General features: G+C 37.6%; 1 protein-coding gene across 2 annotated transcripts in view; it reads right to left on the bottom strand.

The window, feature by feature from the left end:
* The window catches only part of LOC124379039 (astrotactin-2-like), a 362,618-nt gene that overhangs the window by 147,826 nt on the left and 189,007 nt on the right, over window positions 1-25,785 (bottom strand). For both annotated transcript variants that reach the window (XM_046839046.1, XM_046839047.1), the window contains exons 6-10: window positions 24,127-24,273; window positions 21,679-21,846; window positions 9,378-9,462; window positions 8,509-8,583; window positions 3,581-3,718 (exon numbers count right to left, since the gene is read on the bottom strand). In XM_046839046.1, the coding sequence (XP_046695002.1) occupies window positions 3,581-3,718; window positions 8,509-8,583; window positions 9,378-9,462; window positions 21,679-21,846; window positions 24,127-24,273 (613 nt within the window). The remainder of the gene's footprint in view (window positions 1-3,580; window positions 3,719-8,508; window positions 8,584-9,377; window positions 9,463-21,678; window positions 21,847-24,126; window positions 24,274-25,785) is intronic.

Genomic DNA, 25,785 nt, shown 5'->3' with positions numbered 1-25,785 from the left:
GACAGGCTTTTAAGTTCAGATTTACTACTCAATAAACGGACATATAAAATAAAACGCCGAATCATCTGCCAACTTTTTTTTTTTTTTTTATGTCCTATTCGTTGATTTAATATCTTCGATAAGTCTCGTTATTGGTGAGCCGCGATCGAACCCTCTCGGTGTTTTAACGCTGACATGCGAAAGGTTTAGAATGCTACAGCAAAACAGCTCGGTGGAAATAAAAGAATAATAACACATAGCTTCTTTTTCTGGAAGACGCTGGCGTGAACGCCGTCAACGGAGCTGATCGTTTAACATTAGAAATGAAGAGGTGGGAAGCAGTGACTCCGAGAACACTACGCCTCCAGGAACCGCGCAGGTTAAACACTTTTTACTGGCAGAGAAACAATATCAGTTTGTTGTTGTTGTGTTCTATTTCCTGCAAAGGAAACATGGCTGTATTTAAAAAAAAAAGTTGAATTCTACATTGTGATTGTTTGGACGGTGGGCAAAACTTCCATAGCAGCAGAAGCTACGAGTCCGGGGATCCTGGATATAAAAATATATACATGTATTCTAAGAGGGTTTGGAAGTATCCAAATATAATGTCAGAGCTTTGTAAGAGTCGAAAAGGCTGGTGTAGGAACAACTGTACATTTATGGCATTTGGTAGACCCCCTTATCAAGAGCGACTTACAATCGAGCAGTTGAGCACTAAAGGGCCTTTGTAGCTGATATACTATTAATGTGAACACAAATATAGTAGATCTATAAAGTTACTGAGCAACTCAAGAACTTTGATGATGGATTTGGACTGTAATTAATAGACCATCAGTCTACTACAATGGTTCAGGACCACAGTTTTGCATTTAATCGCCCATCACTGAACACCTCAACAATGATGGACTGTACTGAATGGACATTTAGTGATGAGGATGAGGTTCTCTTTTAAAACTGGCTCCTCTCAAGGTTTCCTTCTCATATTCCTCATCTCAGGTGGGTTTTCATGGCCACAGTTGCCACTGGTTCGCTCATTAGGGATAAACTTACTTTATGACTATTGAGCATTTATAAAATTAGTCCTTATGTAGAGTTATTTTTTCCTATCAAGGTTCAAGGTTTTTTAATTGTCAATGCAACCATACAGTATGTGCAAACATACAGAGGAATCGAAATACCGTTTCTCTTCTCTCTCTCTCAAGTGTTTACAGTGTCAATGCAGTATAGAGAGTTTGTAAAGGCAGTTAGTGCAATATAGACAGATTTTGTATAAGGTAACAGCAGTGTGCTTGTAATATATATATATATATATATATATATATATATATATATATATATATATATATACATATATATATATATATATATATATATATATATATATATATATATATATATATATAAAAATATATATATATATGTATATATATATATATATATATATATATATATATATATATATATATATATATATATATATATATATATGTGTGTGTGTGTGTGTGTGTGTGTGTGTGTGTGTGTGTGTGTGAATATATGGGTGAATATATATGGGTAAATATTCCTCGTAAACATCTGACTAATCAAATCCACAAATCAAAGTTCTGAGTATGAGGCATTTGTAAGGTGCAGGACTGATAGCAGCAGTGTGACAGTAGTACAAAAAGACTGTAATGTGCAAAAGTGTCAGATTTAAAAATTTGTACATAAAACGGTTTTTAAATTGGTGTTTATAACAGGTTAATTTGTGCAGAATTTATACAAACATTTGTATAAAGGTTTATATGTCTTAAGATTATTATTGTCTGGGTTAGAAAATAAATTTTTATCCGTGTTTCTTTGTCCGATGCCGATATTTCGAAATCCGGGGAGCCGATGCTGATTTTTTTTTAGCTGATTCTCTCTCCAAATGTAGCACCATATTTAACCAATTAAATATTCTAGGCTAAAGTAAGAATCAAGGGTAAAACTTGAAAGATACCAAGCTGATGGTCGGCCGTCAGGCATTGTGGGGTGGTTTTAGTTTTTTCTGTGTTGGCTTTAGTTTGATTATTCGGCCAATTCGGCATGTCGAACTGGAGGTGGAGCTCGTTGGCGAGAAAGAAGACTCTGATTGGCTATTCAGCTTAGTGAATGAGCACAATGTAAATGAGATTGTTTAAAGAGATTGAGCTTTATTTATAGATTTACCTCTCTTACAAAGCGCTGACACTGGAAACTCCTTCTACAACATGCTAACAAAACATAGACTATATGTACAATTATTTTATATCATTCTTGTAAATTTGTTTAATTTGAACCTTCGCAATATCACAATGCTTCCTTGCGTAAATTGTTATTACCGAGTTTAAGAGGTGTATTATGGTGTATTACGGTGATTCATGGCTGCTGTTGTTATGGATATCTCATGGTCTATTGTAAAGCGCTTTGGGTCGAATTCTCTGATGTTAAATGTGCTCTATAAATAAAGTTGGACTGCTACACAGATGAATGTAGAGAGTAAAAATCGCCTGTATTTTGGTTTTCAGCTTTTAAACACACCAATGTAGAGCACGATATCCAGGAAAAATCTGGCCCGCAACGTGTTTCTAAGTTTTTCATAGAAATTGCATGATGACAATAAACATATAGATCGACTAATGGACCGGTTTTTTGTATTTGTCATGTTCAAGGCTGCACAATATTCAGCGTTCAAGGAGAATCGAAGGCTTGGAAAATAAAATAATGGCCACATGGACACCATTTTACATTCATATTCTCATATTCACTGTAGTTTATTAGATAAATCGCCAACTTTTCTTACAATAATCCCACAAGAAATCAATGCAGTTTGACTGAATGAAGAGCAGTACAACAAGAAACCCATCAGTTCAGCGTGAAGCTCTTGAATAGGTTTGAAAGCATGTTTTTTTCTGAAAGGTACGTGTTAGAGAAATGTCTTATACAAACTTGAACTTATTGCTTATTATTTGCTACTTAATAGATAAGATCAGGCAGCTAACAATAAGTTATTATGGAACGTAATATATATTTAAGTTTTCTGATAGAGTAATACTTACAGGCTTCTTACAAACTAGAAACATTAAGATTTCCTCCAATGAGACAAGAAACGAACCAGGGACAGTCTTTTAAATGATGCATTGACATGCATGAGACCATGTTGAGAACATCTCCTATCTCTTTCCACACAAAGCAGAATGTAATAAAGCTCATTAAGCTCATGTAATTGCTTCATCCAGATCATGGTCAAGGTCAAAGTTATGGTCAAGGGTCAGGGTTATGGCTCATTGCAGTCAATCAGCATCAGCAGTAGGAGGAAACTGGAGAATCCAAAAGATCTGATGCAAACTTGCTGCTGTGAGGTAGTGATGCTTCCTGCCTGCGAGTTGATTTGGGTTCAGATAAGAAAATTGGCTGAATTTTAGACGTGATGTTTCAAACAGTTCTTGGTTTAGAGATTGAACTGAAGATTGGTTCTGATATCTGATTTGTCATCACAGCATGAACCAGACATAACAACAGAACATTAAGTATTAACCACCATGTTTCAGGTGGCTGAGATACTTACAGTTCACACACATATACACATACACACACTTACCGGATGTCCCCAGGGTCCTCTGTGACGAGGACATCAGTCTTGCAGCTGGCGACAGGGTTGATTGACAGCTCGACCGGTGGCACCACAAAGCTTTTGCTGACGGGCAGCCAAAGGCCTTGGCCCAGACTGTAGGAGGACCTGCACATGGCCAGAAATCAGAGAGCATGCTGGGAGTCAGCCATAAACACACAGAAAGACAAAGGCCATGCTGAGAATGGCAACAAACCTTCATTTAATCCACACAGCTGCCCCCCCTCCCCCCTTTACCCTCAAAGTCATAAAACACAAGCCAGAAGCTTGATTATTGTTAATTTGGTTTAATAGCATAATTAGAAGAATATAAAAAATTATGATCTCATATGGAAATATGGGAGCGCAGAAGCTTATAAATATGCCTACAGAGGATAAAAATGGATACTCAGTTATATTTCAATGGCAGCTATTTACCCTTTTTCCACATGTGACAAAACCGTCTGTAGAAATTGATTCTACACAATCAACTTAATCCTATGATGAAACATTTCCAAGCTGAGAGGAAAAGTGTCTGCGCAGAAAAACTGTCTTTCTGCTAAGTTGCTCGGGCACAATGGTTCAAACTGTACAAATAAAATTGAATTGAATTGAACACAATAGGCAAGGTCTATTTCTGGATGACTCCGCCCCCTTCCAAACGACACAATTATGTAAATCGCACGCAATGACCAATCACAGCACCGGGTCAGAATCAGAACACTCGCCGTGTGAACTCACACACAATCTGTCTTAGTGATAAAAGCTTTAAAATACGATAACAAAATAATAAAAAATTGTTCAATAAAAACACTCAGATCTCAAGCCTTTTGAAAAGAGAGGTTTCAAATAAAAATCCACCATTCTTAAGACTGAATTTCTTGGAAGATGGAAGAGTTGGAGGTTATATGAAATTGTGTTTCGGATTAGAAATTATTTTTTTAACGTTTGAGACTCGGCAGGATAAATAAAAAGCATCACCGATCATAATTCACCACAGTGAAGCATGGTGGTGGTGGAATCGTGAATTATATATATTTCATTTTAGTTTTGATTCTTTTTTTCTTTTTTTTTTAGAGCTTGAAGTTTGGACTTTTTTAACTTAACACTCTGCTTATTTTTCCTGATCACCTTTTAGGAAAAATAGGAAAACAAGTCAACAATATTCAACTAATTATGTTATAGTTTTCAGCCTTTTTTTTTTCCCCCTCAATCCCATGGGCTAGTATGGGTGTAGATCTTTGGGGTGTCAAAAGTATTGGGACATCTCTCTCTCTCTCTCTCTCTCTCTCTCTCTCTCTCTCTCTATATTGATAGTCCTGGTGTTTCCCAGATAAGGATGGGTTCCTTGTTTTGAGTCTGGTTCCTCTCAGGGTTTCTTCCTTGCCATATTCACCCCAGGCTGCTCATCGAGGGAAAAAAATACATTAAATTTAATAAACATAAATTTCATTAAGTTTTTCTTCCCAAAACTGTTGGAAAACGTTGGAGGCGCACAGTGATATAAGACGTCTTTGGATGTTGATTAAATGTTCAGTTCACTTGAACTAGCAGACCTAAACCGGTTCCTCTGACGATGTCCCTGTACACAAAAGTCAACTCCATGAAGCTGAATAAGTTGGAGTGGACGATCTCCTGCTAAAGGAACATATTCCTGAAAGGGTGGAGGTTATAGCTAGGAAATAAGAACTACAAAAAAGTTAAAAAAGCACATATGAATTTGATGGTCAGGTGTCCACAACGCTTTTTATTTATCTATTGTGTATAATTGCTATGAAATTAATTTTGGTTGCCCTACCATATGCGGAAAACCGTATCACATCTGATTTGAATATAATATCGCTCAAATGTAGTGTGTCAAGCTTCATGTCGGGTAAAGTAACAACGACCTCACGTGCAAGTGTCTATAGCAAGATATTACTCCATTTCAGGGCCTATTATATGTTCGACTTCTGCACTGAGTCCATTCTATAATAAGCTGCCATTAATGTAAGACAAGTTATTATATTTCAAGGCTTTATTGCATTTGGACCTCTGCATCAAAGCCATTATGTTATAACCTGCCTGTAATGTAATTACTTATTGAACTCACTATAGTGGGCTGCAATGTCAATCTTTTTCTTTTCTTTGAATAATAATATTATCCTTTCTAAGGTTGCAAACCTGCAATATGCAAATGAACTTGCTCCTACATTGGAAAATAAACAATGCTGACTCAATATACAGACATAAAAACAGAGATGTTTCTTCCCCTAGACTCTGTTATTTCTTTATATCAGGATTGTGGCTCATCTTGTTTGTCGGAAAGATCAACTCGGATGCGTCCTCGTGTAACCCCTGTAGCGCTTTCAGGAACAAAACGCGGCCGACTGCTGTTCGTTCGGTGTTTACAGGCGTTGCGGTTGAGCGTATTGTACTCGGTGACACTCTTGATGAAGCACTTAATGTTGTTTGTAGTGAAAGGATCATTAACTTGCTGAAATGAATTTACTCGCAGATGAGAATGGAGTCTTAAGTGGTTACGTTTCACATAAAATCGGACAAAAATCGGTCCTTGAAATTGTGTTTAAAAAAAACGATTTAAGCTTAGATGGTGAGGATTTAATTAATACAGAAATTGTTCATGCTGGTATTTATAGCTCTGGTAAAAGCATACAGGTATATAAATCTCATAAAAGCAGACAGACGGCTTTAAGCGCTAGATACGGATGCAAGATCACAAAAGTGTGTTGAAGGCCCTGTTCTCGTGTACAGTATTCATTTTAAACCATGATCTTCATCCAAAATGCTCATGTGCACTATGGGCCAATGTGGATTGATAATATAATCAATTGTAGACTGTTATGTCAAATAATAAAGTGTACAATCTGTGAACGGATCCACGCTCAGTTCTGTGTGACACCCTGACACCTGGAAAACGTGTTGTGAATAAACTCGAATTCCAATATCTGCACTGTGTATGCTTTACACTTCCTGTTCCTCTGTTTGATCCTGAAAATAAATAACACTGTGCTGAATCAAGTGCTATTCTGCAAACTGCTGAATAATGAGGGTAATGCGGTAATTAAGCATAAGATTCAATAACTAATTAACTAATTATTTTCTTTTTTCAAAATAAAGCATTACATATATATATATATATATATATATATATATATATATATATATATATATATAGGGCTTTAATTGTTTTTGACACATGTGCAAGTTTCACAAAAATTCAAACACACAAAAACTGGACATTGATTAACTAGAAAAAAATGATTTCATATAAGCTGCTCTAACAGAAGAACTTGTGTAAGATGTAAAACATGAGAGAAGATGTGATCAGACTCCCTCAGCCCTACACTCACACATGGAGGTGGAAGCCTAATGGTTTGGGGTTGTTTTGGAGCAGGGAAGGTTGGAGACTTGTTCTGGAAAGTAAAAGGAATCCTGAAAATACATGGCTCCCATTCGATACTTCAACACCATGCAGTTCCGTCTGTACTGTGGCTCACTGGAACTGATTTAACAACAAGACGATGAGCCGAAGTGCACGTCCGAGCTCTTTAAGTGTTATTTAGAGAGCAGACGGTCGTCTGGAGTGATATCTATAATGGAAGCGACCTGCCCAGTCACCACACCTAAATCCTGTTACACTGCTCTGGGGTGAACTGGATCACAAGAAAGAAAGGAATTTCCAGCTAGTAAAGAACATTTTTGGAGAGTTTGACAAAAGGCATGGAGAAGTTCTTCAGCTGAATGTTTGGAGAAACGATATGTGTGTAAAACTGTTCTTCATGCTGAGGTAGGATTTTTCAAAGAAAATAAAGTTGAACATATGGATATTTATAAATTTCATACTGTTACATTACAGAGTTTACTGCATGGAAACAAAAGAAACAAGCATGTGTCTCTCTCATATATATATATATATTCATTTATAATATATTTTTAGGATTAGTAATGCTAACTGGGGTTAACTGATGGTTTAGACAATCATCCTGGTTATTTTCATTTCAGAATTAAAGTTTGCAGCATCTTCTTTGTTGCATAAACATCGTGCAACACATTGTGTCTTTCTGAGAGAAAAAAACCCACTGTAGCTACAGCTGCTTCACCACATCAGCTCCCATGAAACTGGCTGCTGAGCACTATGCCTGAGTCCCTGACCTCAGATAGAGACACGAACACAGTGAATCAGCTCAGATCAATGCTCACTTCCACTCATAAATAAGAGCCGGGTGATGCGCTCATTGCTCGGGCTCATCCGCTGACACTGGAGAGAACATCGACTGGCTCTTTCTGCTCAGTATCAATCAGCGAGTGCATTAAACGAGTGTGTCATCAGCCGGCACAGAGTGATGACATCCCGGTAAGGAAGGTGAGAGCTAAATAAATTCAAAGCACTCCATTTTTGTCTTGGGAAAAAGAGTGAAAAATGGCGATGGATAAATCGCATCGACTGGTTTGAGAGCTACGGCTTTATTTCAGGCCTTCGCTAATCAAAACGTCACACACAGTTAACCGTGGAGGCAGGAAGCGATTGCTGCCAGCGTTAATGACTGAAGTAAGCACAGACTGATCTGGATATCTGGAGTAATCAGAAGAAAAACAGATCCATGTGTTACATTGTCTTTCGTTATTTACTTTAAAAAAAAACCACACAATTTCTCAATTATTTTTTCATCTTGTAAAATGTTAAATAAGTTTAACATTTTCTGATTCTGATCTGTTATGATCCCCTGCATTCTTGAAAGAGCTTTGGAGAAGAACATCACCTAGAAGGTCATGTCCTCTCAAAGCCTTCATTGTTGGCCTTATTGGTTTTAGTCTGACTGTGTTTGATTCCCTTTCTGATCTCCAGAGCCTGCAGGATTGTGAGGTGTGACTAGCAGCTTTCAGCCAAGCTTCTGTGTAGATGTGGAGCTTCTCACCTGAAGATCTTTTCTGGAGCTTGTTCTCCAGTCACCAGGTCATAACCCCGTTCCAGGTTTGAGTACGGCCACGGCCTGCAGGAGATTTACCAAGTGTTATTTAAATAGCAAGATGTATGGATAGAAGAAATTCCATGAATATGGAGAACGTGAAAAGTTTCTAATTGTGATATTGATTAAATATTACAAATAAAAACAAAACACTACCATGCTAAATTTGTATAAACAAGTATTAATTGACTTTTCCAGCCATATGAGGTTCTCCTCCAAACTGTTATCACAAACTCAAAAGCACACAATTGTACAGGACATATTTGGATGTCATTTGAACTGGAAGACCCAAAACTGTTTCAGTTTGACGATGCTCCTGTGCACTAAGCCAGCTTCATGAAGATCTGCTTTCCATGGGTTGGAGTGGAAGATCTCCTGCTATAGCACTCCAACCCTATTGAAAACCTTTTGGAATGAAGATGAACACTGACTGCACCCCAGAAACCTCCTCAACTTCTCACCTACATCAGTACCTGACTTCACTAACACCCTTATAGCTGAATGAATCTTACACAGATCTCCAAAAAAATGTAGAGGAACATCTTTCCAAAAGATTCGAGAATATAAGTGTAAATGGAGACTGATCGGAATGAAGATGAACCATCTCAACACAATCCTCAAGAGCTTTTGATAAAAACACACATTGTGGCTTCTAATACATTTTCAAGCCTCTTCTAGTGTTTCCGTAATCGCTCCGGTATTCCTTCCATCCCCAAACACGACCTAAAATCTGGCCACAGGACCGTCACTTGAGCTGTTAACAAGCTGATGAGTTTTATTAAGGTGTCATGGAGTCTTGCTGATGTTCGTGATCTTACCCTTCATTCCGTCCCCAGTCGGTGCGGATGCAGAGGTGCGTGTGCTCAGGGTCGGGCGAATAACCCTCCAGGCAGCTGCATTCTCCTGGAAAGAGCAGAGAGAGTGACAGATATTTATTTATCTGCTCTATGGTAGAAACGACCCCTGCACTCCAACCCTCCCTCCATCCCCCTCCCTTACTTGCCTCCGTCCTTTTCTGTCACGGTCGTTTCTAATAAAGCTTTAGTGCACATCTTATAACCCCAAACTTTAACTTTGACCTCTCAAGACGGACAAACCATAAAACACTGACTGTTTTACTGTCCTATTTGTTGTTCATAAGTATTTCTAAAGCGCTCATAACACACACATGCATGGGGAGGTGGTGGCTTAGTAGTTATAGCGTTGGTTTTTGGATTTAAAGGTTGTGAGTTCAAATCCCAGCGACACTCAGCTGCCACTCCTGGGCCCCTGAGCAAAGCCCTTAAACCCTTAGCTGCTCAGCTGTATGACTGAGATAAGGATATCTGTCAAATGCTATAAATATTATTCAACACATTCTATAGAAGATTTAAAAGGCCATGCATTATAATATTTGTTTCGTTCTTGTTTTCTTTTGATCAGTACTTTGATCAGTTTTCCCGTGTGTTAGACATAAGGGCAAGTTCTATAGGCAGCATCAATGCAGGATCACAGATGATCACATTCACTTTTACTTTGATTGGGGACTCAGCGATTAACAACTTACATATAAGAGGTGGAAACAGCAATAAAATACCCTACTTAAATAAAAGTTACTGTTACTTCAATGAAATTGTACTTAAATAAAGTTAGCAGGCTTACAATCTATTCAAATAAAAGTATCTCGTTAAAAATGTACTCAAAATAAAATGTACTTTTTTAACAGCAATTCTATTGTAATTCAAAAAGGACGAGTTGTTTTTCATTCGAAGGAGTACCGTAACAAATTAAATTGTAATAATAATAATATAAAAAAATAATAATAATTTATTAAAAACAAAGAGTTCTGAGTCTAATGTGAGTTATGCACTTTCACAGCAAAATAAATCTCCTGCTGTAAATTCACAAAATTACAAAAGTAATTCAGAGAGTGAGCGCACGCCGGCGTTTTCCACAGCGACGAATCAAAATGCTAGGATTAGGCCCTGCGTTCTAAACAAAAGTGCGTGATTGGTTATACAGTAATGCTAAAATGTAAAGCAAAATCAATCTACTTTAAAATATAACACTTTTTTATAACACTTTTTATTTCCATATGAATTTCCTGCAAGTTTAGAGCATTTGGTCGGGTCACGTTTTTTTCTTAACTTGCATTTAAAATGTAGTTAAGTACAACAATTTGTTGCAATTTACTTCTTACAATACAAGTAAACGTAATTTGTTACTTTCCACTTCTGCGCATAAGCGTCCAACACTTGAGGAGAAGGTCATCAGGTCTGCATCGTTATCGTTGGATCGTTGGATTAAACTTGATGTTGATCTAAAACTAATGCATTATTTTCCATTTATTTCATAAATTGTTTAGAACTATAGTGAGCTCCTGATGAAACATTTACATTTTGTGGACGATACAGAAATATGGCAATTTAAGTTTTAGGACAAAATGCACACAGAGTTCAGAGAGAATGTGTAATTTATATCGAGGTGCTACGTTTCTTTCCATGCTGCTACATCGCTAACACGAACCACCTGTTCCCCATCATGACTCACAAAGCAATATAAATAGATTCAAATTTACACTGTATTTTCTACCAAGCTTTTTAACAACACACTCCATGTCCGACACTTTCTTTCTCTTCCCGTACACCTCCGTCTACCGACTCTAGATTCTTCTCAGTTCAGTTTGGGTTATTTCTCATTATTTTCTGGTGTTTCTCCGTTTCAGTAAACTCTTTCAGCTCTTCCAATCACGTCTCCCGAGATTTCTCTGCATGACGCGCCGTGGCTCACAGGAAGCTGATTTATGAGCTGTCAGAAGATATAAGCAGCGAGATTTATAAATCTGAAGGAAAAAAGGATACCAAAATAATACAATCAGTTGCTTTTAGTTCTCTTTTCAAACTCTGGCTTGTGAACATGTTCTACATTTTATTTATTTATTTATTCGTCCGAAAAAAAAAAAAAAAGCCAAAAATGATGCCTAGATTTCCGAATCATTTTATTTACTAGGGTATATATACAGTATATAAAATAACATTTACAGACACTGATACACACAGGCCACGCCACCTTTGCAGACACTGATACACACAGGATACGCCTCTTTTACACACAGGCCACACCTCTTTTACACACACTGATATACACAGGCCACTCCTCTTTCACACACTGATACACACAGGCCACATCCATTTTAGACACTGATACACACAGAATACACCTCTTTTACACACACTGATACACACAGGCCATGCCTCTTTTACACACACTTATACACAGGCCATGCCTCCTATACACACACTGATACACACATGCCACGCCTCTTTTACACACACTGATACACACAGGCCACGCCTCTTTCACACACTTATATACACAGACCACACACCTATTACAGACACTGCTACACACAGGCCACACCTCTTTCACATACATAGGCCACACCTCTTTCACACACTGGTGTACATGGGCCACGCACCGTTTACAGACACTGATACACACAGACCACACCTCTTTTACAGACGCTGATACACCCAGGCCACGCCTCTTTTAGACACACTAATACACTCCAGCCCTGCCTCTTTTACACGCACTGGAGACTCCTTCTATAAATGATAAAAATCTCCTCACAAAAAAAACGTCATCATATCAGTGGTTACACATCACCTTTATAATCTGTTTTTCTTGAGTAAATTCTGTTCACGTCACACGATTTCTGTAAATAAGTGCGAACAAGTTCACTAATATGAACCTGCGCCTTTGGAATCAACCAATCAAAATAAAAAAAATCTGTAATATTATTGGTATGTAATGAAAAGTAGTGTGCAGCAAAGATGGAAGATCTCAAAGAACGCCGCCATAACGTCTACACGTGTGGACGTCTCTGTTGCTCTGAGGAGGACTGAGCTGCATGCCGCGGAATAATACGGACAATAAATTGTATAAACAGCTGCTGAATAATTAATGAAGTGAAAATTTAACGCCGAACAATAGTTTATATCGGATACCTGCGACACTTGTTCCTGTGCGCAAACGATATTTCTCTCTTCGAAAGCTGAAAAAAAGAGAAATAAATAAATCAGCCCTTTACAAACGTCTGTCAAATTCCACTCAGCAGTAGGAGGCAGGTTGTTGAGCTGTTCCACTTCAGAGGTTTTAAATTAAAAACATTTTCAACAACAGCTCGAAAGACTCCACCTGCAGATTGCATCAGAATCGCCGCTGCCACAGACGTCATTAAAAGCTGCGTTTATGCAATTTTCAAATCTGATGACATTTTACAGCTCTTTTTTTTTTTTTTTTTTTATAAAGTTAGCGGGCACTGTGAATAGAAGGATGTTTCTTGAAGGTCTTTCGAAACTCTTACCATTTTTTTTTCCTCTGCTTCTTAAGACTTTCAAAGAAGCCGTGCGGCCGCTAATAAAGTGTCTCATATGCATGCTTTTGGAGGTCGTTCACCCCGATTCTGGAAGGTCCATGCCGTTAACCAGGTTTTAAGAACAATTGTGGTGGCTGTGTGTTAGCGAAGAGAGCTACCTGCAGCTTTGTAGCGCAAAGTAATGATTCTCTGATGGACCGTTTGAGGCTAAACCCTCTCTCGGATGGTGAGGTGACACGTAGCTAAAGTCGTTCTAACGCCTGAAGTCTTAGCTCTTCTGAAAGCTCTTTGTGGGAAGATCGGTTCTCGGCTTCAGTCAAAGTGTGTACTCTATTCCATCCTGATATTTTTAATGACTTTTGATGAAACTGAAAGTCCGGCTCTGGGGAAAAATTCAAGGTGGTGAAATCAGAAATTAGGGACCAGTGTTTGTGGATACCTACATAAGCCCCTTATAACAACTGCTATAGACCTTTTATAGAACATTGATGAAGCCTTATTCTATCTATAGCAAGCTACCATGTTCATGTTTTGATGTCATGTTAACATAAGACAGTACTCATAGACGTCTCCATAAGACCTTCATAACAAATTACATTGACTTAAACATTTATAATGCCTTATTACTTTTCAGGCAAGCTTATATTCATTCTAATGTCATGCTAGTCATAACAACTCATGCATTTTAAATAAACAACATTAATAATGATCTATCAACTAACACATGTCAAGCTACAGTGCGTTCATAAGACATTATACACTCTCTAAGGATTTATGAAAATTCATTACACTTTATGATGCATTATGAAATGACAACACAATATATTATGTACTCTGTTTATAATGTATTATAACAACACAATGCACTTATAGTAATAATAAAAATATATATATATTTTTGGTACTGACGACATGTGTAATAAATGCACATTATAAATACATCATTATATGTGTCTATTAAAATTACTCCCAGAATGTAATAAACACTTTATAACATTCTGGGAGTAATTTTTATAAACAGATATAATGATGTATATAGCGCGTAATAAATGCGTAATAAAATGTATTCAAACATTGAGATAGAAGTCATTTCATTCAAGTCAATTCATTTCATTAACTGGTTTATATATATATATGTCATGTATATATATATATATATATATATATATATATATATATATATATATATATATATATATATATATATATAGCCTTCATAGGAGTGTTATGATGCTTTTTTTCTCTGATCAGAAGAATCAGAAGAAACTAAACTTGGGCCTCTTTATTATCAGAGCCTGAGTTTTATTCACTTTTTAAATGAAGGGCGAAATGTGTATCGCTATGAAGCAGGAGAGGCAGGGGGCCGGCCTGTAATCATTTTCTCCTCTGTTCTCTCCAGCGTCTGACCTGCGTGATTAATGATAGGTTTCATTACGATGATTTTCCAATCTTGCTAAAGGCTGTGCGGGCAATTTTCCGATTTCAAGGTTCATGGCATAGGCGCGGGAACGGCGAGATTGTTGTCCTGATGCATATTTTCACACAATTTCAAAGAAACCAATTCGAACTGCAGGAATTTTAGGGAATCATCACGTCGGTCTCACTCATGAGATGGAGACACACAAGATAAACCCAGGCTGGATAATAAACATACATAAACAACAACACCTTTTTTTTTACAGCTAGTTACTAGGAATGGACATATGGCAACTCTTATGGACACATTCACAAAGTGTTTATAACATCTGACACACACACACACACACACACACACACACACAAACATATTAGGGCTGTAAATCGTTTAAAATATTTCATCGCGCTCAATTGCATGACTGTCGTGAGGTAACTAGTGATTAATCTCAACTTAATTGCACATTTAATCTGTTCTAAATGTACCTTAAATTAATACTTTTCAAGATTTTAATACTCTAATCAACATTTGCATGGATAAATATTGATGCTTTATGCAAATGTATGTTTATTATTAATGAAACCAAACTCAAAGTAAAAGTAATTACTTAAAGTAATTATAGTGTTTTAAATGACGTAAATCATCAGAACACCAAATAAGACTTTTGCTGTGTTTCCACAGGGACGGTTTTAATTGCCGGATGTGCGCATCATGAGCACTTATAATAATCCGATATAAAAATACGAAACATCTATAAGAACAAATTCCATCTATAATCATCTGTCAAGTCAAATTTTATTTCACCTATTAACATTTAACAGAGTACTTAATGTATGTAACCACATGTACAGAACATACGCCCTTCATAACATACGCCTATATAAACATTTATAAAGACATATTCCATTAAAATCTAGTAATAATTATAAATCTGACCCAAGTATGCACCAACACCTATATATGCCCTTCATAACAGCTGCCACAAACATATGTAAACAGCTATCAAGGCAATTTATCTACATCTAGCCTAAACATGTATTAAGTCTTATACCATCTAAATATACAGTATATGAAGGCTTATTCATTCTCTGTCTCCATGGTAGATCTGATGGCAGGTCATCATCATGGACACCTGCAAAGACCCTTCATAACAATTAATAAGATGCTCTATTTAGTAATAGTTATACCTACTGGACATTATCGATATGAACACCTGCATAAGCCTGTTATAACAAATTATTCTATATAAGACAGTACTCATGGACACCTTTATAAAAATTAATACAAAGTGATATAAAGGTGTGTGTGTGTGTGTGTGTGTGTGTGTGTGTGTGTGAAAGAATGATAAATAGATGAATACAATCTTCCACCAAGCGGTGAGTAACAGAGGTTTTCCTGACTCTGAAGTGGGATAAACGTAGAGGATCCAACCCCAATCTCCTCCCACCTCGATCAAACCCCAGCAGGAAGTTAAGGTTGGCCTGGCAACTGGCCCAGAATTCCCTCTGATACACGAGATGGGATGTGTGGAGAGAAAGACAAGGGTTTGCGTCAGCTAACTCACTGCTAGCTCTCCTGAGAAAGAGAAAGAGAGTGGATGCTCTAGCAGGCCATGGGGAAATCACAGCACACACTGTACACGAGGCCAGAAACACAAAGGGGCCACGAGAGTGGCAGAGAAAAAGCTTTCTCATGCACACCATGTTCACACACAAGCTGAGAGACGAAAAACGTACAAAATGTAGAAAATGGAAAAAATGTCAGATTTAAAAAAAAAAATAGAAATAAAAGTTGGAATAAAAATGGCCGCTTTACAAATTACACAGTGATGCCTAGAGAAAGATGTGAGACTTAGAGCTGAGCGAATAAACATGAACTGGGGAAATGACCTAAACACCTTATAAATAACCTGAATATGAGGTCGAAATAAACATTTGAATAATATTTGAATATATTATTGAATTTGAATATATGAATATTTGAATAAGAGGAAGCAAAAGAAGAAGAAGAAGAAGAAGAAGAAAGAAGAAGAAGAAGGAGAAAAAGGAAAAGGAGAAGGAGAAGATGGAAAAGAAGGAGAAGAGAGAAGGAAAAGGAGAAGAAGGAGAAAAAGGAAAAGGAGAAGAAGGAGAAAAAGGAAAAAGGAAAAGAAGAAGAAAAGAAGAAGAAGAAGAAGGAGAAGAAGAAGAAGAGAAGAAGAAGAAAAGGAGGAGAAGGAGAGGAAGGAGAAGAAAAAATAGAAGAAGAAGAAGAAGAGGAAGGAGAAATTAGAAGAAGAAGAAAAATAAGAAGAAGGAGAAGGAAAAAGGAAAAGGAGAAGAAGGAGAAGAAGAAGAAAAGAAGAAGAAGAGAAGAAGAAGAAAAGAAGAAGAAGAAGAAAAATAAGAAGGAGAAGGAGAGGAAGGAGAAGAAAAAATAGAAGAAGAAGAAGAAGAAGAAGAAGAAGAAGAAGAAGAAGAAGGAGACAAAAAGAAGTAGAAGGATAAGAAGAAGAAAAGAAGAAGAAGAAGAAGAAAAATGGAGAAGGAAAAGAAGAAGAAGAAAAGGAGGAGAAGGAGAGGAAGGAGAAGAAACAAATAGAAGAAGAAGAAGAAGAAGAAGGAGAAGAAAAAATAGAAGAAGAAGAAGAAGAAGAAGAAGAAGAAGAGAAGAAGAAGAAGAAGAAGAAGAAAAAAGGAAAAAGGAAAAGAAGAAGAAGAAAAATAAGAAGAAGAAGAAGAAGAAGAAGAAAAGAAGAAGAAGAAGAGAAGAAGAAGAAGAAGAAGAAGAAGAAGAAGAAGAAGAAAAGAAGAAGAAGAAGAAGAAGAAGAAGAAGAAGAAGAAAAGAAGAAGAAGAAAGAGAAGAAGAAGAAAAGAAGAAGAAGAAGAAGAAGAAGAAGACCTAAACCTAAATAAATCCTACATATTCTGACCATGAGAACCCTCTCACCGAGCTCCTCCTCACACATGAGTGTTTTGCTGGAGACTGCATGTTCTCACTTGAGCACCCACTCTCCTCTCCTGTTTTGGCTCCTGTGAACTTCTTCCCAAAGATAAAGGTCCAGCTCAAAGTTCGTTGTTCTATCACCACTGCAGAGATCCAGCACGAATCGCAGAAGGTTGAAAAGAAGTCTTCCAGGACACGTTCCAGCAGTATCAGGAACACTGGGGGCGCTGTTCTGCTGTTCTGCTGTGTTCGGGGACTTTTTTGTGTGAACGGAGATAAATAAAGTCCTTTCTTGTAAACAGAGCGAGTCTCCAAACCTTTTGATTCCAGCTCGTAAGCAGATCTATTTTCAGCACAGAACGCTTGTGTAATCGGGGAATAGACGCTCGCGGAGTCCATGTGAGACCTCCTGAAACTGATTCAGGTATAAAGGAGAAGAAAAGTTTATTCTCGCCAATGAAGAAAAGGTTTTTATAAAAGCACATACAGCTTTCAATCCTCCTCCCTTTGAGAAAACCTCACCCTCACCTGCCACTGTGTGCTATTACAGCGACATGTTTTTACAGCCGATACTCATCAGGGCTCTGTTTTCTCTTCACACATCCAGACTCTTATCTCACACTCGGCCGTTTCACTTTCATTCTCATTTCGCACGTGTTCACAAGAGCAGGAAATGAATTGAAACACTGTTTCCTGTCTATGATGGTTTATCATTGCACATTACACACACACACACACACACACACACACACACCTGGAAATGGGAGGTCGAACGAGAACGTGATTTATCGGTTCTGGGATGCTGACAATGAGCCACTTGCTCTCGGATTGTTCTCCATGAAAGAACACGAGCGAGAAATGAGAACATTTCGTATAAACGGAGAAAGATTACATCATTAGTAAGTGGGTTTCTGTATAACAGATAATAAATAAATAAATAAATAAATAAATAAATAGAATGGCATTACACCAAATGTAATAATTTATAGAAGATAATAAATATATATATATATTAAAATATGGAAAAGAAAATATTTCACGATGCAATTTTTCATGTTTTTCATGTGATTTCTATAAATTGATATAATGATTAAAGTTGTACTGTGGGTGTACAGGATTAGTTTGATAAATGAGAAATCTGCAGGTAAGAAACAAAAACATAGTTAGTAAGGATAATAAAAATGCATTGCAGATGGCAGACATGGATTTATATTTAGATTTATAGTTAGCCACATCGCAGATGCTTTTATCTTTTAAGTGATATAAACCTGAAGCAGATGTTTTCAGTAAATGTTCAGAAACATGCAGAAAATACCGGTGAAAAGAAGAACAACTACGATGACAAAGAGCAGGAAAGTGCTGGAACATATTACCTCAGAAACTGTTTTTGGGGGTTTTTTTGTATATAAGCATTTATCATTTTAAAGTTAAAGTTTTAGCAAGAAAAATGAAATAAAGAGAATAAACTGCTAAATTAATACAATTTCATGGAACAAAGATTAGAATGTAGGTTGTAAATGGAGGTCGGTGCTTCTGATAGTGTTTAGACCAGCAGAGGAGGCTTTGCTGACCCTGACCGCCCACCACTAACATGCACATCTTCTTCTTCTTTTGGCTGCTCCCATTAGGGGGCGCCACAGCGGATCATCCGTCTCCATCCCCCCCTGTCCTCTACATCTGCCTCTTTCACTCCAACTACCTGCATGTCTTCCCTCACCACATCCATAAACCTCCTCCTTGGTCTTCCTCTTTTCCTCCTTCCTGGTATCTCCATCCTCAGCATTCTCCTACTGATATACCCCATGTCTCTCCACTGCACATGTCCAAATCATCTCAATCTCACCTCCCTCACCTTGTCTCCAAAATGTCCAACATGCGCTGTCCCTCTAATAAACTCATTTCTAATCCTGTTCATCGTCGTCACTCCCAACGAAACTGAACATCTGTATTACCCAGATGAGGTCTAACAAATATAAACTACTGAATTAATTTTTTTCCATCGATTTAATTTTATTTACATTTACATTTACGGCATTTGGCAGACGCCCTTACCCAGAGCGACTTACAACTGAGCAGGGGAGGGTTTTTGCTCAGGGCCCAGCAGTGGCAGCTTGGTGGTGGTGGGATTTGAACCTGTGATCTTCTGATCCAAAGCCCACTGCCTTAACCACTGAGCTACCACCTCCCATATTTAATCAATTTACTTTGTGCCAATTCAATTGATTACTATTTTTAATATAATAAAAAAGTGTAGTGCATTCATTTGACTTACTCTATTTTATACATATATATAAATAGAATAGAAAAAAGTTCACACTGAGGTACAGCAAGAGCTGCGAATAAACACAATGAGTAACAGCTGTAATAAAGAGCAGGAGTAAAAGTAGGAATGAAGGAAAAAGCATAACAAAAGAACACACACACACACACACACACACACACACACACACACACACACACACACACACAACACACACGCACATACACACAGCAGCTCCTTAGAATCCTTCAGAAATGCAAGTGTGTGTGTGTGTGTGTGTGTGTGTGTGTGTGTGAGAGAGAAGATGAAAGCAGGCGTCCTGTCTATTACACACACGAAATGAGTTCTTGTATTCACACCTTCATTCTGTCCCCTAAATTACAGCTTTTCAGAGAACACACTCTCTCATTCGGGTTGAGAAAAGACGAAGCACTTAAACTGAGATGGAAAAAAAAACATTTTTACACTCTGTTCCGGGTTTAGCATCGTGTGTGAAAGCAGATTAATACGACTGATGGGAAACAGGACCATCACATTGCAGCTCTGTACGTTCAGTGAAGTGTAGCGTGGCGTCACACTGGGTAGTGCTAAAACATCAGCTTTGTGTGTGTGTGTGTGTGTGTGTGTGTGTGTGTGTGTGTGTGTGTCAGACTCATATCAAAGTGTCTAAGGAAAAACACTCCTTAAGGCTTCAGAAAAACAGGAAAATAAAATCACCTCCTTTTTGTGGTTGACATTTCCAAAGGCCTTCACTACACTGTGTTCAGTCACAAAGACCAAACCTCCTTATGAGATTGACATGTGGAGAAGCCACACCTCCTTCACTACACCACTTTCTATGGAACAAGTATAGAGACCACACCTCTTTTATCATCAATGACATGTACAGAGGCCACACCTCCTTCACTACACCAATTTCTGGGTTAGCAATCACCTCCTGTAATGAGACTGACATATTCAGAGATTACGTCTCCTTCATTACACGTCTTTCTGTCTGACTGACAGGTATAGAAACTACACCCCTTTTAATTTGACAGACATACACAGAGGCCACACCCCTTTACGGTACTCAGTGTAATTAGCAGGTATAAAGACCATAGAGGACACACTACACCTGACAGGTGAGACAGGTACTGTATACAGCTCAGTTTATATCCTGGTTCCAAAAATGCTTTACGGCATCTTGTTCACTGGACCCTTATCTTTCCTCATTTTCCTTTTTTACCCGGAATTTGCAGCAGTGGATGCAATCGTTCATCAATCGCTGCTTAAGGCTTAGACCTTTAGAATGATGTATAGTACATACATATCTATTTCTGGATAAATTGGTATGCAAGACACACCTCGTTAACAATGATTGACAGTTCCACATGCCACGCCCCCTTTATTAGGTCTGAAATACGAAAGGTCACAAAGCCTTCATATTGGACTCACAGCCATACGGGGCCATGTGTCCTTAATACAGACCTCCTTTTATGGAAATGATACATACACAGGCCACACCTCTATTTAGAACTAACAAGTACTGAGGCCACACCTCCATCATATGATTGACAGGTATACAGGCCACACATCTAGAAGCGATTAGTCCAGATACCACAGTTCCTTTTCTGGTAGGAACACAGGCATACACACACACACACACACACACACACACACACACACACACACACACACACACAAACACAAACACACACACTCTCTCTCTCTCTCTCTCTCTCTCTCTCTCTCTCTCTCATTACCACCCTGCCCATGATCTTTACTCAGCAGTTCAAATTTCCTCTCATGCTTTAGCTTAAATTTTTCATTCTGGCCTTCAGAAAGGAGGAATGGAGGGAGGGATGGAGGGAGGAGCGTTCGGTAAACACACTGCCTCAGTAAATGCACTCGGGCAAGTAAAAAGAACTTCAACTGCATCAGAAAATGAAAAATACACACATAATGGTGTTCTGTGGTCCACCTTACAGCTTATTTCACACAGGTCAGGGTTGCCAGATATGCGTAAAAAATCAGCTCAATAAAAACATGAACACGTTTTTAAATGCAATATCAGAAAGAAAGAAAGAAAGAAAGAAAGAAAGAAAGAAAGAAAGAAAGAAAGAAAGAAAGAAAGAAAGAAAGAAAGAAAGATTTGTGTGCGTGTGTGTGTGCGTTACACTCACCCGTATCCTGGTCACACAACTGTTCACAGGGCTCTATGGTCCTCTGGCCGCAGTAATCACGCACCCACTGAGAGGAAGAGTTGGACTGATGATACAGTGTCAGTTTGGCCGGGTTCAGCCAGTTAGATACGTCCAGGTAACTGCCCATGCTCACCACAAAACTACTACCTGTATACACACACACACACACACACACACACACACAAATTTGTCAAATTGCTGCAACCAACAAAAAGTTCAACAGTTTGTGTTTGTTATAATAAACTCCACTCTTCTGGGAAGATGTTCCACTAGATGTTGTGGAGATGTGGAGATTCATTCAGCCACATAGGTGTTAGTAAAGTCAGGTACAGATGCAGGTGAGGTGTGGAGGCCTGGGGTGGTGTCAGCGTTCACACAAATCCATGTTGAATCAGGTTGAGCACTGAGATCTGTAGCAGGAGATCATTCACTCTAACCCATGCAAACCATATCTTAATGCTGGAACAGGTTTGGGTCTCCAAGTTCAAGTGAGCGGACAATTTAAAAGCACCACATCCAAAGACGTCCTACACAATTGTGTCTCAAACTTGTGACAGTTTGAGGAAGAATCACATACGGGTGCAAAAGTCAGGTGTCCAAATACTTTTGTTCGTATGGTATATATAATATTATAACATTGTGCCAAAGTAGCTTCAGTATATCATGTGCTCCATAGCGAGATATATGATAAGATTGACTTTGAATTGACCTATGAAGCCTGTCCTTTATAACCTTTATAACTTCCCAATGGACCTTGATGGCCATTTTGAGTTCTTCATATGTCCTTGTTCTGATTTTGGGTGGTTGTGGAACATTCTATCTTGACTCACGTGCACCTGTAGATGATCTGAACTTCACTGCATCTGAGATTTGCAAGCATTTATATGCACATCAAAATTTTTAACAGATTTGCATTTTCTACTGCATGGAAATGTTATCAATAGGACATGGTTCCCACATGAACATGATCTTTTTCTTATTAGTTGAATGTGTTTGACACACAGGAAGTACTTTAAAACCATGTAAAAAATTCATTTTTAAAAACGTCTGGAGTTGTTGAACAATAAGAAGAGCTTCAGTATGTGTTTGTATTTAATCGAACTGCAGCTGGAAAACTCGACCCAGAGACACGATGAGAAAATACAAATCTTGGGTAAAATTCCTTTTTCCTTTTTCCTTATAAGTAATACCATTGAAACAGAGTCAGTCAAATCGTAATTAAATCGTCCTTATCACTACAGCTACCAAACTCAGAGTTTAATGATGAACGCTCTTTTCCTGGGAGGCACTGGATCTATTCAAAGAGACACAATGAAGCCTGAAAGTTTGAAAACCTTTTAGAATTGTCTATACTTCGGCATGTCCTAAAATATAATGGATATAGAATATTGGATCATTTTTCAACCAAATAACCAACCAACCAATTCATTCATTCATTCATTCATTCATTCATTCAATAAATCAACTAACCAACCAGCCAACCATCCCTCCATCCATCCATCCATTCATCCATTCATCCATCCATCCATCAATTCAAACAACCAACCAATCAACAACTAAACAACTAACCAACTATATATTCATTAATTATTTATTGAATTCATTTATTCATTCATCCATCCATCCATCCATCCATTAATTTAACCAACAAACTATTCTTTCATTCATCCATCTATCAAACTAACCAACCAGTCATACCTTTCACAACCTTTAATTAATTAAATAATTCATTAATTCATTCATTCATTCATTCATTCATTCATTCATTCAATCATTCATTCATTCATTCATTCAACTAACCAACCAGCCAACTATCCCTTTCCCCATCCTCACATACATCTGTCTATTAATCATTTTAATCAACCAACTATTAACCAGTTATTTATTCATTCATTCATATAACTAACCAACCAACCAACCAACCATCTATTTATTTATTTTTTAATTAATTCAATAATTCATTCATTCATTCAACCAAACAAACAACCAAACAACAATTCTTTCATCCCTCCACGCATCCAACTAACCAACAATTCATACCTTCAACAACCTTGATTCATTGTTGAATAAAACCTCGGCACAGGTTTATTGAATCAATTATTGAATCAATTATTCATAAATTACAAATAAACAAATGTATAATATTTGTGTGTCATTTGTTTAATTTGATTCTCTTTGTTTACTTCTGAAAATTGTTTTAGATCATATTAATGCTGAAATTACTTCATACAGACCATTTTAAATGATTCACAAACTTTAAAGCACTGTATTGGATTTCTACACTTAAATGTTTTTATGTTTCCTGATGTTTCTTCGATTTCCCATTTGTAACAGTTGGTCCCCGTTTACCTGTCCGGCTTCACCAGTGAACGATTTCAGAAAGGCATGAAAAATGCATGGAAAAAAATGAGCGAGCATTGGTCTTACCGTCTGCGACAAAGTGCTCGGGGACGTGCAGCGTGACTTTGACGGTCAGTGGGCAGGAGGTCTGTGAGCCGTACACCATGGCGAGGACACAGGTGCTCACTGTGATCAAGGTCAAAGTGGTCTTACTCATGGGGCTCTGAGGGCAACCTGAAGAACAACAGAGAAAGAAAGCAAGAAGAAAATAAGAAAAATTCAAAAGTCTAAATGAAGGAACCCTACATATAGCCATCAAACCTGAGTAGATACTTCCAGCATTTACTCAAAGCACTAAACCAACGATCAGGACCAAGGACAGTAACTTTAACTGTGTCTGTAAAAAGGAATAACCAGACTCCATGCGCTCTATCGTTCTATCTTTGATTTTAGTCCCAGCCTGCACCCGTCTGCATTTCCTGTACATAGGGAATGAGTTTTAGAGCAAGAGAACGCAAAGTACCGATGGGCTGAGAGAAAGAGCGCGGGAGAGGAAACCGCGTAATGATGGGATGTTTAGCATTTTAATGCAGTAAAGCAGATTAATGTGTTATAGTAGCGATTATTAGAAGCATAATTACTGTATAAATGCCACCGCAGCGCAGAGGGATGGGAACAATTTCAAATATGGCAGGGTGATATTTATGGGATAATGGTTTAGTGTAATGTTAGTATATCAGCACACACACACACACACACACACACACACACACACACACACACACACACACACTGGTAAATGGTGTAGAATCAGAAATGAGTGGTGAGATGATATTATGGGATACTACGATCATTTTATGTGATTATGAACACACTGCTATTATTTCCTTGCTATTACATATACATACATACATACATACATACATACATACATACAGTGCATACATAATTTATATATAAGTACTGGGACATGAATTTTCCAGGGATATTTTCCAATGTTTCTAATGGATTACATATTCCCTTCACTTGAACTAGGAGACCCAAACCTGTTCCAGCATGACAATGCTCCTGTGCACTAAGCCAACTCCATGATGATCTGCTTTCCATGGGTTGAAATGGAAGATCTCCTGCTATAGAGCTCAGTACCTTTATTAACTTCAATAACACTCCTATAGCTAAACACAAATCTCCACTGATTCTAGTAGAACATCTTCCCAGAAGAGTGGAGGTTATTAGAAGAGCAATTGGGACTAAATTGTGTTGGAAATGCACAAACTAATCTTACAGTCAAGGTGTCAGGCTTTTGTTTTTATAGTGTATACATACAGAGTAGGAACCTGTTTTAATATTAATATTTATTTGGCAGTACAATTTTCCAAATCTTTCATGTCAAGTCACAGTTTTTCCCGGATTGTCCAATCATCACATCAAAAAAACATTCACAGTGCAATGCAATAAAAAAACAAAACAAAAAAACCCAAAACAAGCAAATGTACTGATCTTTTAAACACACAAGTAAAAAAAAGAATAATAAAAAGAAATGAAAATAAATGAAGTGAATAAAACCTCAATTAACATTTAGCCACAGGTCCAATACAAAGAGAAATATCAAAGGCTAATGTGAACATGATTAAAGGCAACAAGGTGTAAAAAAATTAAACATAAATGGCAACCCTGAACTGTTTCAAAGTCTTTTTGACGTTTCTCAGTCAGTAACGTCGAAACTTCACGTACTATTTTTTTTTC

The sequence above is a fragment of the Silurus meridionalis genome, chromosome 25 (genome assembly GCF_014805685.1).
Source record: "Silurus meridionalis isolate SWU-2019-XX chromosome 25, ASM1480568v1, whole genome shotgun sequence".
Taxonomy (NCBI): domain Eukaryota; kingdom Metazoa; phylum Chordata; class Actinopteri; order Siluriformes; family Siluridae; genus Silurus; species Silurus meridionalis.
This window is presented reverse-complemented; position numbering and strand designations above follow the sequence as displayed.